The sequence below is a fragment of the Aulonocara stuartgranti genome (genome assembly GCF_965226115.1).
Source record: "Aulonocara stuartgranti genome assembly, chromosome: 1".
NCBI lineage: Eukaryota > Metazoa > Chordata > Actinopteri > Cichliformes > Cichlidae > Aulonocara > Aulonocara stuartgranti.
In genome coordinates this window covers 24,662,476-24,679,228 of record NC_138939.1, presented here as the reverse complement: position 1 = coordinate 24,679,228, position 16,753 = coordinate 24,662,476, and the positions used below count along the sequence as shown (strand labels likewise).

The 16,753-nt window shown below is 40.8% G+C and overlaps 1 protein-coding gene across 1 annotated transcript in view; it reads left to right on the top strand.

Annotated features, from left to right (window-relative positions):
• Positions 1–9,605: 9,605 nt before the first annotated feature.
• The window catches only part of gpc5a (glypican 5a), a 156,529-nt gene continuing 149,381 nt past the window's right edge, over positions 9,606–16,753 (top strand). Inside the window, exons 1-2 of the mRNA XM_082539568.1 lie at positions 9,606–10,089; positions 14,041–14,202. Of these exons, the coding sequence (XP_082395694.1) occupies positions 9,939–10,089; positions 14,041–14,202 (313 nt within the window). The 5' untranslated portion in view covers positions 9,606–9,938. The remainder of the gene's footprint in view (positions 10,090–14,040; positions 14,203–16,753) is intronic.

The following is a 16,753-nucleotide window of genomic DNA, read 5'->3' as shown; positions in this document are numbered from 1 at the left end:
TGTATGTGGTTAGATACTAATATTACACAGTGAGTACAACAGCACTCCGATCTGTTAAATATAACCACTCAGTTATACTTCAAGTACTTTTATAGACTCCATCGCCTTAACAGAGCTTTTCTAGTCTTATTGATCACTCAGTGCTTTTACACTAAACTAAATTCACCCAATTCAACACTTACCGCTCTTTATTTATCAGACACACTCACGCTGATGGACATGCAAGCTGATCAAGCCACCCTTAGATTAGCAGACAGCTGTCTTTGCCCTACATCATGCTTTGATGCAAACAGTTGCTTTGGTAAAGTTAAGTTTAACCTTAAGCTGCTCTCTGAGTGGCTTTCAGGGGGAGGTGCTGGATGAATGAAATTAGGCTCTGAGCTTTTCTCGTCATTAAACCTCTAATGGTGCTCCTGGGAAACTGACTTTCACTCTGGGGTAAACACCATCATTTTTAAAAAACAAAACAAAACATGTTTTAAGGTTGAATAGACAAAAATGACATCATAGAAACTAGAGTTAGATGTAGTTTACTGGAAACTGAAGAGATGGCTGTAGAATTAACACTTAGAAACTTTAATGGTATGAGTAGGGCTCAAAAGAAAAAATAAAAAGAGCCTAAATGTTAAAGCCAAATGGGAAAACAAGCACCTAACACTTACTCTCTACCAGTTTCCCCTCAGGGTTAATAACAGGTCGGCAGTTTTGCGTAATATCCCCGAGCTACGAAATGATCTGTAACAAAAAGAAAACGTATTTATTAAAAAAAAACAAAACACTCAACATTCAATTGTGACTCTCGTCTCTCCCGTGGCACCGTGCGAAGCATCGATTTGTGAACATGTTTCATGCTCCTTCAGCCACATCATGCTGCACATTTTCAACCTGCCAACTTCCATGAGCTTCCCCTCCACCAGGGACACCGTTGTCTCTGAAAGCACGATGCCATGCTAGAGGCTCGAGCTAAAATTAAACAGGTTGTCTATCAGCGCTGTGCAGTACTGCAGATTTTAGTATCAATCTGATACCAAGTCAATACAGGGCTGGCATTTCTGATACTGATGCAGCTTATGCAGGGAGAGCTGCGTGCCATCACACCTTTCAGCCTTACATATATTTTGAAATGCTTTTTTTAAGACGTGGAATCTAAATGTGCCAGGCTACATGCTGAACTTAGAGGACAGAAACAAAGCATTGATCTTAATCCACGAGTATCAATCTAATACCAATACCAGCGTGAGTATCAACATTCACCATCTGCTTTTCTCTTCAGTAAAAAACAAACAAACAAATAAATACATATCATGCTTTTCATATAATGTGGGTTTTTTGATAAAATATGGAGTATTTTGTCAAAAGAAACCTCCTTACTGCACCACTTATATTTGGCTCGATACACACACTTTAATGAAGGCCTGCAGATGACAGGCGTGGACGGCCTCATTCTTTTCCTGCAGCAAAATTTTATTTCCCCTCCGGCAAGATGTGTATTTAAACTATCAGAGGGTGAATTAATAGAAAACGTGTCAAATATAACTTCATTATAACTTTCTATAATTGACTTCTTTAATAGACTCAGCGTGGTCTAAACCACTCGTACTTGATGGGGATATCATCCTGACTATCTGCCGGACTATAACGTTATAAGCCACGCTGCACTGGATCGCATCTGATTCATACCTCGGCTTGAACTACCTGATCCGGAGACTTAAAAACAGAAATAACACGGCTCAGCTTGTGAATCTGACACACTGCAGAGCGTGGCCGTCGTCTGTCCATGTGTCCCTTCACGGCCACCCCCCTCCTCGCATGAAGCGATGCTCGCTTTTTAGAGATGTTTTTGTCCTGTGTGAAGCTCCGCAGCTGAATGGGCCGTGGTTGGGCGAGGTGAGTTCAGCTGACCTCAGGGTCACGCCGAGACAATGGTGGTCAGGCTTCTATGGGAAGAACAAAAAACAGAGGCCCCTGTGCTTATGGCCCCTGTTGTGGGCGGGGCTTTGGCTCTGGTAGGCCATTTTGGAAAGAAGAGGCCTTAAAGTGTCCATGCATCAGAGGGGATGTTTGGATCTCGATACAGGCTTTAGTAGGACAAGTGGTGGCAGCGTGGTGCTGTAAGTTTCTATCGGTGAGGTCTCCTCTAAGAATTTATATTACACCAACACAGCCCCATTCCTTAATGCTTAAAGCATTTTTCCTATGCCTCTATCAAAAAATGATGATGTGTGATATGAAGAGTGTGCTGATGCCGTAATAAATCTTTAACTATTATTTGTGCAAAGAGTGCAGAGCTAGGAGCAGGGGTGGGGGTGGGGGTGGGTCGTTTAAGGAGAGTCGTAAGCTTTTATCTGACCCCATGGGACGATGTGAGGTCTACAACCTCCTTGTGTCCACCCACCCCCCACCTCACTTCCATATGCAGAGGAACTGGCTTTGTGTGGGGGGTTGGGGGTCATGACTGAGCGATCGCACTCCCACAGTGTGTCCCACCATGTGCTCAGAGAGGTGGAGAGGAGCAGCTATTCTGGTTTCAAATGTTTCCAGTTTACAGAGAGAATTAAAGCTCTAATGTAATACACAAACACACCGCCAGAAAAACTGGACTAAAACATGCACAACTTCCATTTTTTCTTCTCCAGTACAGCTCAAAGGCTCGAGCTTCATAGTGAATAGCTGGAATTTTCAAGTTATAATAATCTGGTGGGCATGAATTCATTCGTTTACTTTGGGATGCAAAATGAAGAGAAACTCCAGGGATAGGAAGTGGTTACAGTTTCCTCTTACAGTTAAGCAGCAAATCATGTCATTATGGTACAGTTTTTAATTTGCTAGTTCCCTCTGCTGGCCAGCTTTTATACTGTACTGCGCTCACATGCATGTGTGCAGTTCAAAAGGTTTTTTGAAGAAATGCTGGGAAAAAAAAAAAACCCATGCTGCAGCAGCAGAATATACACCCTTCAAGCACAAGCACATGTGCCTTCAAACACTTAAAAAGAAAAGAATAGTAAGAAACAAAGTGACAATGAGCTGCGATAAATCTTTAGCACTTTGCTCTGAAAGGTGAAAATCATTTTAATTTGCTTCAAACTTTATAATTTTCTTTAGTCCCAGTGAGGCTAATGAGCCAAAAGGAGTGTCAAATTTGAAAGTTTTCAAAGCTGACTGGCTTTGTTACTTGTTTCTATGTTGATTGAGCTTCTTTGTATAAGGAGTTCTTTGTCATTTATTTAACTGCATTTGCATGTTTACTTTATGAACAAAAGCCTCATTTGAATGTTAAAGCTGCAGCGGTAGAAGAAGGTGTGAAAAGGTTTACTGTTTCAGTAAATATACCAGTAAACACAGCGATGGATTAGCTTACCTCTGGGACTGCTAATAAATTATTTAAATTTGAAAGGTGACAACATAGTTTGCACTTTGTTTTATATATTTTTTTAAAATTAAAAATAGCTTATGTGGAGTTAAAAAACAGCTTTTTCTGCAGTAGTAGCTTTAGAGTTTCAGTTGAAAATAAACACATTCCTCTCGAGTCAAAAGAAAATTACCACCATCAAATAAAAGGTACAATTATATTTAAGATTTAGTTTCATGCATGTACAAATTTAATCAATTAAAATGACAAAACATCAGGTTTTGGAAGCTCATCCACTTCACATAAATTTCTCTGGTGCACAGGCTATACAGAAAGCGTTTGAGCAGTTCTATAAATTCACAAATTTAAACGAAACGGCTGTTAAAGTCCTTAGAAAGCTTTAAACTGCCTGCAGAAAACATGCCGAGTAAAGGCCATGAATCATTCTTATTTTTTTATTTCTGTATATATTTTTTTTATGTAGCACCAGACTTTCCTGATGTGGTTTGGTGCCTTTGGCTGTAAAGTCTCTTAATTATCTTTGAAATCTGAGAAGAAAGCGAGGCCTGGGTGCAACATATTCCGAGCTCTCTATGAGCAATAAAATTTTATGAATCTTTGCAACTTCATTTTTTTTTAAAGTAGCTAAAATTTTGCTTTGAACTATAATAGAATAGAAAAGGAACACAAACATCAGTGGGTCTTTTTGTTTTTTCCACAGCAGATATTTATTCTAGAGAAGCACAGGTGCTGCTGATAACATTAACAAAGGCTGTGCTCCATTCAAATGCTAAAGTTCTTAACTTCATTCCTGCTTTACACCTGTGCATCTCCTGCTGTGACAGTCACAGAGTCAGCTGTCAAACAGCCACACTGTCTTAGTTAGATATGCAAACTTCACACAGCTTTCATCTTATGTCTAACTTGCAGTCTGATTAACCAATAACTGCATCAAAAGCTTATTTTACTTGTTAAAAACTGTGTTTACAATTTCCAACACATAAAAACTATTTTTTTCCTTTTCTAACCCAACTTAAATAAATGTACAAGCCTTTTCTGATTATTTCAATAATGTTTTATGTTCTGTTATTTAAACATTTTAATTACATAAATAAATTACTTACATAAAAAACAAGCAATAAATAAATATTTCTTCCTATTGTTGGAGTGAAAAATAACTTTTAGCTTTTATGATGACTTTGTTTATATATTTTTGTTGGTTGTTTGTTGTTGTTAGTTTACATTGGATACTGGCCAAATTACTGAAAATATATAAAGAATTATAACTTGCCAAGTTAATTAATTATCAGCAAATCTGTAAGCTTTGTAAACATATTTTCGATTTTATTCGGAAAATAGTAAAAAAAATGTATGTATTAGTGGTAGTGATAGAATATTTTTTTGTTACACATGTGGTTGAAAGTCGGTGTATGTTAAAAATAATAACCTGCAGGCTAATCTTAATGAGTTGTGAATCAGCAACAGGTTAATTAGTTTTGTTTTTCTGCTGTTTTTTGCACGTGACTAAATTCAATCAGCACGAATTACTTTTGCTATCCAGCTCCGTTATCTTTGCTCAAATGAGTCCAGGGTGGAAGATTATAGGTGTTTTGGTTATAAATGTGAAACTCGAACGTCCACAGAGAAGCTGTTTTTCCGCTATGCGTGCATTTAATTTTCAATAAATAGGTGCTGAAAGCCGCTGTGATCGCCGACTGTTTCCCTCTTCTTCCTCTGGAGAGGTGGAGGCTGTTTGGTTGGAGATATGGGTCGGAAGTACCGTAGTTTATGTATGCTAATAGGGGAGTTGGGGGTTGTAGCTAGATATTTACGTTCAGTGGGAGACGCCCTTCATTCACCCACATGGTTACCAACGGGTCGTCTTCGCGCCACTTTCCTAAGCTCGCTATCATTTTTAAGCAGTGTAACTGGGCTATAAATTGACCCGCAATCGGCTCGGATTTCACTTCACGTCTCGTTGTGTCCGCCGTTTGAAAAGTTTGCGGGATAGTTGTGTATTTATTCGTCTCTTTTGTCGGTGAGAGACTACACGGCAGCCCAAGCAAGTGAGCGAAGATGGTGGATTTCGGCTGGTGAGTGTCTACCGAGCGCATGTTTATCGGCAAGGAAGTCGGATTTAGGGTTATTTTTTAAAATCTCGATTTTGGTAAATGAAACTCTAAGCTGTGCGCATTACGCTTATTTTTACGCGTCTTTTGTTATCGTGCTGGCGGCGAGATCCAAACATTAACGCGTAAATGAAAATATTGGCCATGAAAACAGTGTAACGTGAGGCGCATGGCATCCTCGGCTCCACCATTGAGGGAATGAGGGAGATTTGAAAAGCTGTACGGAGCTCTCCCCGCTGCGTTTTAGCAACTAGTTGGGGAAAAATACCAGGTCTCCTGTTAATAAACGATGAGTTTATATCGACACACTGATTCAACGTGTGAAAAGTTAGTTTTTAAATCTGGACAATTGGCTGCTCGCTCTCGAGTGCAGTGGTGTGTGAGTTAAAGTGCCCCCCAGAACAAAGCAGCAGCACATGGGGCAGTTCTAGGCCGCGCGATTTAGCTTGGCTAGCCTAGCCTAGCCCCACTAATGTAAGAGTTGTAAGGGTTAAGCTCCAAACATAACACTATCAGGGCGGGTTTATTGAGAAAGATGTGGGGGTAAAATTGCGGAATTCAGAGGGGCAGATGTGCCATAGGTGCAATTTCTTTTACTTGAGCGTGTGCTCATTTGTTGTTAGCTAATGGCTAACCAGCGTCCTTAAACTCAATTTCAGTTTTATTAGCTTTCGAAACTGACTTCAGGAGAAAAACAAGCCAATTAAAAGCAAACTAGTTTTACTGGAACCCCCACGAATGCACCTGCACCGTTACGCTAGCCCTTGGTGTGAGGGCAGTTATAAAAACGTAGCGTGGTTTTGCCCCCCCATGTTTTCGGGAAGCTAACACCAGCTCGCAGCAGCTAAGCTACCTGCTCAAACGGCTGCTGCCTGCTGCTAGCCTCGGCTCCTAACACTGACGATAGCCTTGTTTTCTAGGACGTCCGAAATCGCGAGCCGTGGCTTTCTCCACGTGGAAAAAAGCAACACACTGCTACCTCTTCTAATGTGTGCTACGACATTTGGCTTTTGCGTGCTTGTTTTTCGAGTCGTTTATGCTAAGATTGGCGCACTTCGAGGCGCCATGTTAAAGAAGGTGGGGGAGGGGTGAACAACAGTGCTCGATGCGCAGGCGCTCCCGTGTCGCAGCGAACGCGGGCCGCAGGTTGTGCTGCTCATTCATGTTTTCGCTGACCTCGTGCTGCTCTAATAAGTCCCAGCTCCTCGTGCCACAACAAAAATCTCGTGCAAGAACTGTTAAACAGGGGCGCTGATGCGCTATTTCGATGTCTGGAAGACCGAATTGTCGTTAATTAAGTAAAAGTCACTTACACGTGGAACTTGTTGCAATGCGTTGATTTCCCCTAATGCGCTTTCTTATGTTTTCAGATTAACCGACCTTCCCCGGAGGTGCAGGACTCCCCCTAATCAAAGTTGCCTCGTGGAGCAGCATGGCTGGCCTTCCATGTGATGCTGTAATGGTCTGTGTATTGCCAAAGTGCTTACAGTGCAGGTAGTACTATGGAATACCTACTGCAGTGGAGGCACTTACAGCAATACCCTGACACTGATGTGCACAGTCTTCTGATATTTCATGTCCTTTTTTTTTTTTTTTTTTTCTTCTTTGAAGTACTGTCTTTGTGCTAAGGTGCATCTAGTGCAGATAGTGAAATAGACTAGCACCTACTGCCCTAAGTGCTCCTTCTGGCATAAGGGGCTGTGATAAGCGCCACCAGACAATTTTTTTTTTTTTTTTTTGAACTTCTAATTGGGCTCAAATATCTCGCAGTTCTCTGCTAGTTTTGCATAGTTGCACTACAAGAATATATGAGTTGTGCAAATCTATGCAAAACTGATGGTGGCCTGCTTGCTCTCCACCTGTTTAGATTTGCTTTTGTTTAAAATTTTGGTGTCACATCAGCCTGATTAAATTCAACTATGACAGTTTAAAAAACAAACAAAACACCAAATGGGAGTGTCTGCCAGTAATCGTCCAATGAACTCAGTTTCAGCAGTACTAAAGTGCTTATAGTGCAGGTAGTGTTTTGCACAATCTACTGCAATGTAAGCACTTGAAGTACTTCTAACTGCATCTTTCTGTGGAATGGCCGAAGGTGGATTTCTGTTGATCGTCGCGTGGTCAGTTTTGCTGGTTTGCATTCAGCTTTAATGGTGTTTGCTGTGCAAATCCATGCAAAACTGACTGAGTTGATGAGCTATATTCTGCTAAGTGGGACTGGCAGACTTCATCAGAGGTTCTTTAGGTTTTATTGCATGTGATCGGAGACTCTAAGACATCCCTTTCTGTGTAGGTGGGGATCGGTAGCAATGCTGTGTTCCTCCAGGTATTGCACTTGTCCCGGCCTGTGTGGAAACGAGGAAATGGAACGGACCTGAATCTTAACTGGATATGTTGGTGTTTCATCAATTTGTTAACAGTGTTAGCTTTAAAATTTTCAGGTGGTTATTGTAACACTTCTTGAAAGATTAAATTTCTATTGCACATTCCTCTGACTCTGTGCTAATCTCTGAGTTGGCAGTTAAAGGTTTAAACACTGCAAAGTTGATGGATTTTGGCTAGACTTGTAACTATTTTGCTATTAGCTTTAAATCGTGACGTGTCACATTTTGTCACTTCGTGGCTTTCAAAACCTTATCGTAGTCTTTGGACTACCTTTTGGCATTACTCGTGTTGCTGTAGCATGTGATCAAAAAGTCCCCTGCAAGCCAGAAACCTTTGTTACAAGTGGCTGTGCTCTGTAGTTGAAAACGGACATGTTTTAATTTTACATATTAAGGCTCTCCCTGTGCACACAAAACTAAAGACCTGCATTTATAGTGCAGGCACAGTCACATGAAGGTGGCCATTCACTAGATAAATCAACATGGGGTTTCTCAATCTGCGTCTGAGCGAGTTCATATGAAAGAGGGGACATTGGTGACTTCTGACCAATCACAAACATGGATAAGTTGACACTGATTACACAGTGCAAAGTATTACGGGAGCAGTGGACAAGGGGGGGAAGCAACCGTGTGTGTGTGTGCGTGCTTTGCTCAGTTTGGAAAAAGGTCTGCTCTGGGGGAAAATGGTTCAACCTATTTGAACTCACAAAGGAAAGCCTGCAAGATAAATGCTGACTGTAGGTAAAGAGTATCTGTCATTCAGAAACTGGAGAATCTGGTGGATTACCATACATGTTCTGTTTGCAGCCCTGTTGGTGTTTAAGGGGGTGAAAGGCTTGAATATAAAGCCTGAATTGGACTGCTCTGGTATAAACGTTTACAAGCACATTTTATTCTCAGGTCTAAGAATCAGGCTTTAGTAATGACGTTCAGTAATGCAGAAATGCAAAGACTTGAGCGCACTGAGGGCCTTTTTTTTTTTTTTTTTTTCTTTTAGGCAACTGGTGGGAATTTCATACTTTAAACATAATCTGGCCTGGTAAATGGCCTGTATTTATATAGCGCTTTTCTAGTCCCTAAGGACCCCAAAGCGCTTTACATATCCAGTCATTCACCCATTCACACACACATTCACACACTGGTGATGGCAAGCTACATTGTAGCCACAGCCACCCTGGGGCGCACTGACACACTGATAATCTGTACTAGGGTTAGCTCTGCAGCACAAGGTACCATGGCGATCAACTGCTTTTTTTTTTCTTTTTCTTTTTGAAACACTGCATACCTGGGCTTAAAGTTAGACGCCATAGATTATAATCTCATGAAGTTGAAACAAATCCTAAACATCATGCAAAATTGTGAATGAATGAAGTAAATGAATGGGGGACAGGCACACCAGTTTACATTAAAGTCAGCACACAAACGGGCTTTTAAATATTTATCTTTTCACAATTAAACCACAGGCGTACGCGTCATTAAAACCACAACTTCGTACTTTTTTAGTTTATCGAGCCTGGCGATTGTAAAGAAGCTCATGTCCTACAGAATAGGAGCCATTCTGACTTCATTGAGGACGTAATAAATAAAAAGTCTGAAAATCTATAGTTCATTTAATTTTAATCCTAAAATATTAAAATTAGTTTGACATCCTTCCAAGTTTTGGAGAAGGCTTTAAAGACGGATCAATGCTGAGCTCTGCCCACTAGATGGCGCTGCCTGGTAGCGCTTGTGACGCGGATTCAACCGCTGGGTGCAGGTAACATTATGGTACCGCCTCTGCTCTCGGTCCAGCCAACTTGGCCAACATGCCTCTTTGAAAGCGTCAAGTCACACGGCTGTAACTTTGTCTCTGCGTGTGGATTTAAAGGGTAATCCGCAGCGTTTCCCCGACGGAAACAAACCCGACACGTGCCCACGCTCAACCCTGAGATGTGGACTCACCTGATAACCGACGCGCTCTAGCTTGAAGAGAAATATCAACTTCCAAAAATACTTTTTTAAGTATTTATTTATTTATTTTTTACATTATTTATTTTTTTAAATTTCCTGTGATCATTCACCCAGGATTTTATACAAATGGATGCGCTGTGGGTCCGCTGTGTTTTCCTCCTGGCATGTTGCTGTGCATCAGGACTCGGCAGCGCAAACAAATGCGACGAAGTGCGCAAAGTTTTCCAACTCAGACAAATCGGACCAAGTCACTTATTGCCTTCAAATCCAAGACCAGGTACGTTGAGAGGTTTCCTTCCAGATGAAATCTCACAAAACATAGACAGTAATGCAAATGACTATGTCCTCATTTACATCTTCACGTCACCCAATCAGCACAAGAAACACTGATTGGAAGGAAATGAAGACCCGCGTACAGAAATCATTAACTGCTGTGTAGCTGCTTTAACCTGTCATTTTCCGTCTTTGCTGTGACAAAACGTGCATTTTAAATACATTTTCATGTGTGTGTGTGTGTGTGTGTGTGCGGTTATGGTCATGACAGAAGAGGACTCACATGTGGCTTTGTGACCTTTAGATCAAGATATATAAGATTCAGACAAAATCCACTCATTCATCTGTTAGTGTCATATTTTGAAAGTGTTACTCAGCATAAATAAATTTGGAAATGCCTCTAATTATTATTATTATTATTATTATTATTATTATTATTATTATTATTATTATTATTTAAAAAAAAAAGCAGACATACCAGTGCAAATGAAGCATAAATCAGGCAGCTTCAGCTACACTAAACCAGTAGCTGAAGCTGCTGAGATTACTAGTGGGCCATGATGAAAAGCTTTCTTTCGGGTGTTTACAGCAGATAAGTGGCTTGGAGAGATAAACAGGAATTATTGTGAGTAAAGTTAGGCAAACTAGGACTCACTTAACTTTCTGAACGCCAGCCATGGTAATTCGGCTCAAGACGGGGGGAATTATGGGTGTGGGTATTTCATGTAGGCTGTCATTGACTGGATGGCTGCCGCCTCCTGCTCCTGGTCTTCTCTGACCTCTTCCTGGAAAAGTAAATCTTAATGGTGTTGACTGCCATCCTGCCACAAACTGCTCCCTATAAACTTCGTCACCCCATCTCCCTGCTGCAGTGAGGAAAAATGATTCAAATGACTGAAAAACCCTCAAATGCCTCATAAACCTCTAAATAACCCTTATTTTATCATCATCACTCCTGCCCCTCAAACCAGCCTGTGTGGCTGTGTGGATTTAGGGTTTGCTGCAAACTTAACTTTAAGCATTCTAAACTCTTAATTCAGTGGCTCCTAACCCTGTGAAAACATTTGCCACTCTTTAAAACTCACACTTTTCTAACAACCTCAGGGCTTAAAGTGCATCATGACAGTGGGAAGATGTAAATCGTTCCCTTGATGGATTCAGATTATTGTCCTGACATACATCGGTGAGTGTAATGAGAGATAGTGAGAGGTAAAGTTTTTTTTTTCTTTTTCTGTAATTGAACTGAGGTTTGTGGAAAAATAGCCCCTAGAAATTCCAGGAATCTAAGATACAGAGCTGTTTCCATGTTTGACAGTGCCTGCCTGATAAGAAGTGCCAGTTCGGGTCAAAATGCAGCAAGTCAAATGCTGTTGACTGCAGTGATGGAAGTGGAAATAGTTCCGGAAAGCATTTAGGTTAAAAAAGCAGGACCTGGGGCACTTTCATGTCGTCTTATCAGGAAGACTTTGAATTCCTCCACGTGTGCCATCGCCTGCTCTGCTCTCCTCCCCTCACTCTTGAAGCTCGCAGCGCACTGATAGTGTCTCTGGCAACAGCTCAGCACACTCTGCCTAGGCATGTCGGGAAGGCTGTTGCAGAGTTTTAGGGCTCTATGAGGATGTTTTGATTGTCCCTTATGTGGGAAGACTGCTAGTGTTTTGCAGCAGTGGCATATTCAAGACATCAGTTGAGTGAGACGATAACGCTTTGACGCAGATCTTACCTCCGGATCTCGTTGTTTTGGGTTTCTTGCTTCAGCAAAGCATTTATCAACCTGTGCACTGCTAGAAAAGCCTTGTTGTAATGTCTTCTTAACCAATGTTTGACGAATGTCCGCTGGCTTTGAAATAATTCTCAGGATAAGCTGTTGATGCTTCACATATGTAGGCTGTTTCTTATTAGAGTTTTGATCAGTAGGTTTTCAAATGTTTATCATGCGCACATGCATTTTTATCCATCCTGTTGATGTGTCTCTATTGTGGTCTAGTTTCATCCATTGCTTTAGTGCACATTAAAGTATTGTACTGAAATGTTTGGTCTTTATGGTTCCCAGAAGATTACTAAATCTGACATCTTATTGCACCTCCATCAGCTTGACATGCATGAGATTTGCTGAAATGGACCTCAAGAGCTATTGAACTGCCCCGCAGTTTGGTTCTTCACCACATGAATTGTTGGCCTAGCACATTTCGTCGATGTATTCATCCAATACTTTGGTTTTCAGACCAGATATCTGCAAAATTTAACATCATCATCAGCCATATCTGAGGTCACTGTCCAGCCTAAGCATAGGTTTCTGGCACAACTTTAACCCAACTTAAGCTGCATGAAGGAGAAGTCAATTAATAAAAAAACCTCCAAGTCAGAAGTCCAGCAACATCTTCTTCAGGGACCAAGATGAAGGCCATAAGATGAAATGTTTTGGTATAGAATTAAAGTTCCATTGACGGGTCCATAATTTGTTGGACAAAGACACAATTTTTGTGGATTTGCCTCTGAACATCACTGCAGGGGATTTTAAATCAAACAATTAATATGTGAATAAAATGCAGATTTACAGTTTAAATTCAAGGGGTTTTGCAAAAAAGATTTAACTTTTTGCGAAATTATGAGATATTTTTTGCATAGTCCCCCATTTTCAGAGGCACTATAGTAATTAGACAGATGACCGACAAGCCTTTTTGTGGCTGTTTGGGTCCTGTTCCCTTGTTACTGCATGACAAATGAAGCAGATACACCATTTAAAGTTTAGTATCTAAAGTGTGGAATTTTTATTTTGTAGCTTTTTGCTGCAATTTAAAATATGTGGCCCAGAGTGATGCTGTTGACAGTGAAAGAAGCCATCACAACAAAATAACCCTATCAGAGAGAGAGAGAGAAAAAACTTTAGGATAGGCCAAATCAGCAATCTGGTACATTGATCAGCTCAGAAGCACCAAAAGGCCAAAAGACCACAGAAGACATCAAAATCACAACCTCTAACAAAGTCAAGGACACTCCCGAGGAGGTAGGCGTATCATCGTCGAGGTCTACAATCAAGACACTCCTTCATGAATGTAAATAGAGAGGGTTTACAACACAGTGAAAACCACTGGTTACTCTCAAGAGCAGGAAGGCAAGATTAGAATTTGCCAGAAAACAACTCAAAGAGGCCACAAATGAAACCAAGATGAACTTGAAGAGTATGGAGAAGGAGAGGAACGGCTCACGATCTAAAACATAACACATTATCTGTCAAACGTCATGGTGGCAGTGTTATGGCATAGGCGTGTACAGCTGTCAGTGGAACAGCCACTAGTGATATTGATGATGTGAGTGCTGATAGAAGCAGCAAGATGAATTGTGAAGTGTACAGGGCTTTACTCTCAGCTCAGATTCAGATAAATACTGCGAAACCGATCAAACAGCACTTTGCAGTACAAATGGACAATGACCCAAAGCAAACAGCAAAAACAGCCTAGGAGTTTCTCAAGCTAAAGAAAAGGGAAGGATAAATGGGATATTCTTAAATTGGCAAGTCAGTCACCTGATCTGAACCTGATGCAACATGCTTTTGAGTTAATGAACACAAATTTGAAGGTAGAAAGACTCACAAACAAGCAGCAACTGAAGGTGGCTGCAGTAAAGGCCTTACATGTCCACGAGTTCTAGACTTTAGGCAGACAGTGACCGCAAAGGATTTTCATCAAGTACTAAAAACAGTCCTTATATTTAAAATCGTGCTTGTTTGTCTAATTAAAGTTGAGCCTCTGGAAATAAAAAATGGCTGCAATTCCTGTAATTTATGTCTTACGTCTGTGACCATGTGTTAATAGTAGCGTGGGCTGTCAAATCCCTTAAATCTGAAAGCAAGATGGCAAAAGATTTCAACTTCCCCTCTGTGCGTTTTAGCTTTATCATGTTTTAATCCGTAAAGCTTCAAGCTTCACTAACATGTAGTGTTGATGAATCTTAGGTTCAGACCTTCAGGTGTGTGTTTCCAAGAACTCCACATGTTGCACCAAAAAGATGGAGGAGAGGTACCAGGTGGCAGCCCGGAGAGACATCCAGAACCTTCTCCAGACGTCCAGCTCCAGCCTGAAGTTTCTCATAGCGCGCAACGTGGCCGCTTTTCAAGGTGGGTACTTCTTTCTTTGTGTTCAGTCGTCGTGCTCGTAAGCACGCGCTGAGCTCAAATGTTTATCGTTATAACATGTGCGTAGATGTTTTCTCATGTTTTCAAGCTGAAGTATACTTAAAGGAGTTAAGGTTTGTGAGGGTGCTGTCAAAACAGGGGGTGAGTCAGTTTGCGTGCAGTAAGACTCCACATCAGAGCAGACAGAGAGTTTCTGTCCTCCTTACAGCTACCATGCGATCTTCAGATTAGATATGCCGGTTGTTTCTGTTAGAGCCTAGAGAGGCCGTGTGTAGGGGTGAATATCTGTCAGGTGTGTGTGCCTGGGAATAAATCAAGACTGTTGCATAATCTCGAATTCGGAGTGCTGGCCTTGGTAGTTGTCTCATCATAAACGCATCTTAAAGGAACTGATGTATCCTTCCATCGCTGTGTTGTTTTTCATTCCTCTCCATCCTTTCACTCAACAATGACTTACAGGTAGCAACTTGCCTCGCTCTGCACGCTCTCCTTTTTCTCCCTTCACTCCGGCTGATAGCCGACATACAATGGCTGAATGGGTGTGCAACAAATTTAGAGCTTATGACTTAAATGTACAATTTCAGACATACAATTAAGCCACTTCAGTTTAATGATGTCTCTCAGTTTAAAAAAAAAAAAAAAAGGCGTGCTGTTATCCTCCCCCGACGCTCCAGAGATTTATAGGAGTGACTTGCATGATCACAGTGTTTCAGTCGCGGTTTGCAGGGGCATTGCCCTGTTTTTGTCATCAGATGTTTCTTGTGTCTTTTTCAAGGCTGAAAAGTTGAAAGAAAGTACACACTGTAGCCTTTCTTCAGAAGTTTATGAAGGATGACACATCTGAAACAGTTAAAACTGCTGACACTGGGAAAGTGTAAGGATTGTAGCAGCTGCTTTATACTCCCCGTGGCACTAAAATGTTAAAGTTTCACTCAGTTATGGAGTTTTTAATAACAGTCTCATCAATGTGTTGTACATTTGGTAATCTAGTTAGGAGTTTTAGCTGCAGGAACCTGGGATCAAACTAAAAATGAACCATTGTGTCCATCTTCAGTGTAATAAAGGACATCGGAGCCCTGTGGCACAGAGGGATCACATTAGACATGAATCACACAGACATATTTAGCAGGATCAAGCTATTGCTCTTTTTATGACAAAACAAAAATTGCATTTAGACTCCTGCTTAAATGTCAATCTGTGTATTCTTCCAGAGGTCTCCTTAAAGCCTCTGGACTCCGGGGTCAGCTGTGGTAACCAGTAGCTGCTTGAAAATAAGCAGCACTCTCATAGTTTGGTCTGTGGAAAGGCAGCCAGAGTGAGCTTGTGCCAAACTAAACAGAGATCCCTGTCAACATCAGCTTGCATCAGTCAACAAACAAACAGCGGCGACTGCAGCCAGCATCCAGGCTGAATAATACAAGTGGCAACAGACGTTCAGAATATTAAGAGTCACAGCTGCATTGTTACTGAATATTTCACATATTACACCATTATGCAAAGCTGATGAGCTGTTTGGGTTCTTTATTTGTTTTTATATTTCAGACTAAATCAGGGCTGCCAACAGATGAAGCTGTTTCTTTCATTCTTAATATTCTGATTATCATATATAGCTTTGAAAACTAAAGTTCATAAAATTTAATGAAAAGAAATGGTTCCCATCAATGTTTCTTCTTAGTAAACGTCATTTAAAATGAACGTTTCTGAATCTCTGACATCTGACAAATCTGTTTATTTTCCGCCAAAAACTGCAGTTCCTTGAGTGGCCACTTGACGCAGGATGTAAAACCGAGTCAATACCAGCAAGTCAAACTCTAGAGGAGAAAAAAATATGCTTATAGTCTGGAACAAATTGTTAACTTCGCTCTTTGTGACAGCTTTAAGGAGAGTGATTTCTTTCTTTCTTTCTATTAATGATGTGCCCATTTCAAACATTAGTACATGTCCATGCTGCAGTATTTTTTGGGCGATTGGCAGGTATGCTTAATAACAGAGAAAAGGAAACAACAACAACAACGGTGTATTAGATGTGTTAGGTGGTTGCTAGGCAAATCCAACTTTTGCAGATATAGATATTACATATTAGATATTCTTGTGAAATTGGTGGAGGGGGAGGTAGAGCGGGTCCTCTAACAACTAATTCCCGGCTCCTCCTTCCATATGTTGAAGCATCCTTGGGCAAGATACTGAAGCCCAAGTGGCCCTGATGCATCCATCTGAGTGTGAGTGTGTGCGTACGAATTTTAGATAAAAGTGCTTAGACATAAATAGACTGAGAGTGAGTAGAAAATTGCTATATAAGTACCAGTCAATTAAATTAAAATGATAAGGTGCATTTATAAGGTGTTATAGGTGCATAAATACTAAAAGCAAGTCAGGCGATTACATTTCCTGTTGACATGTACTCACAGATTCAGACTGAGTTATCAAATTATTAACAAAATTCAACATATTTTCCACTGAAATCACCTAAGTCAGCCTCACTGGGTCAACCCAGAACTAGATCTGCCTGAAAGTAGCTATCGTTGGCCCTATA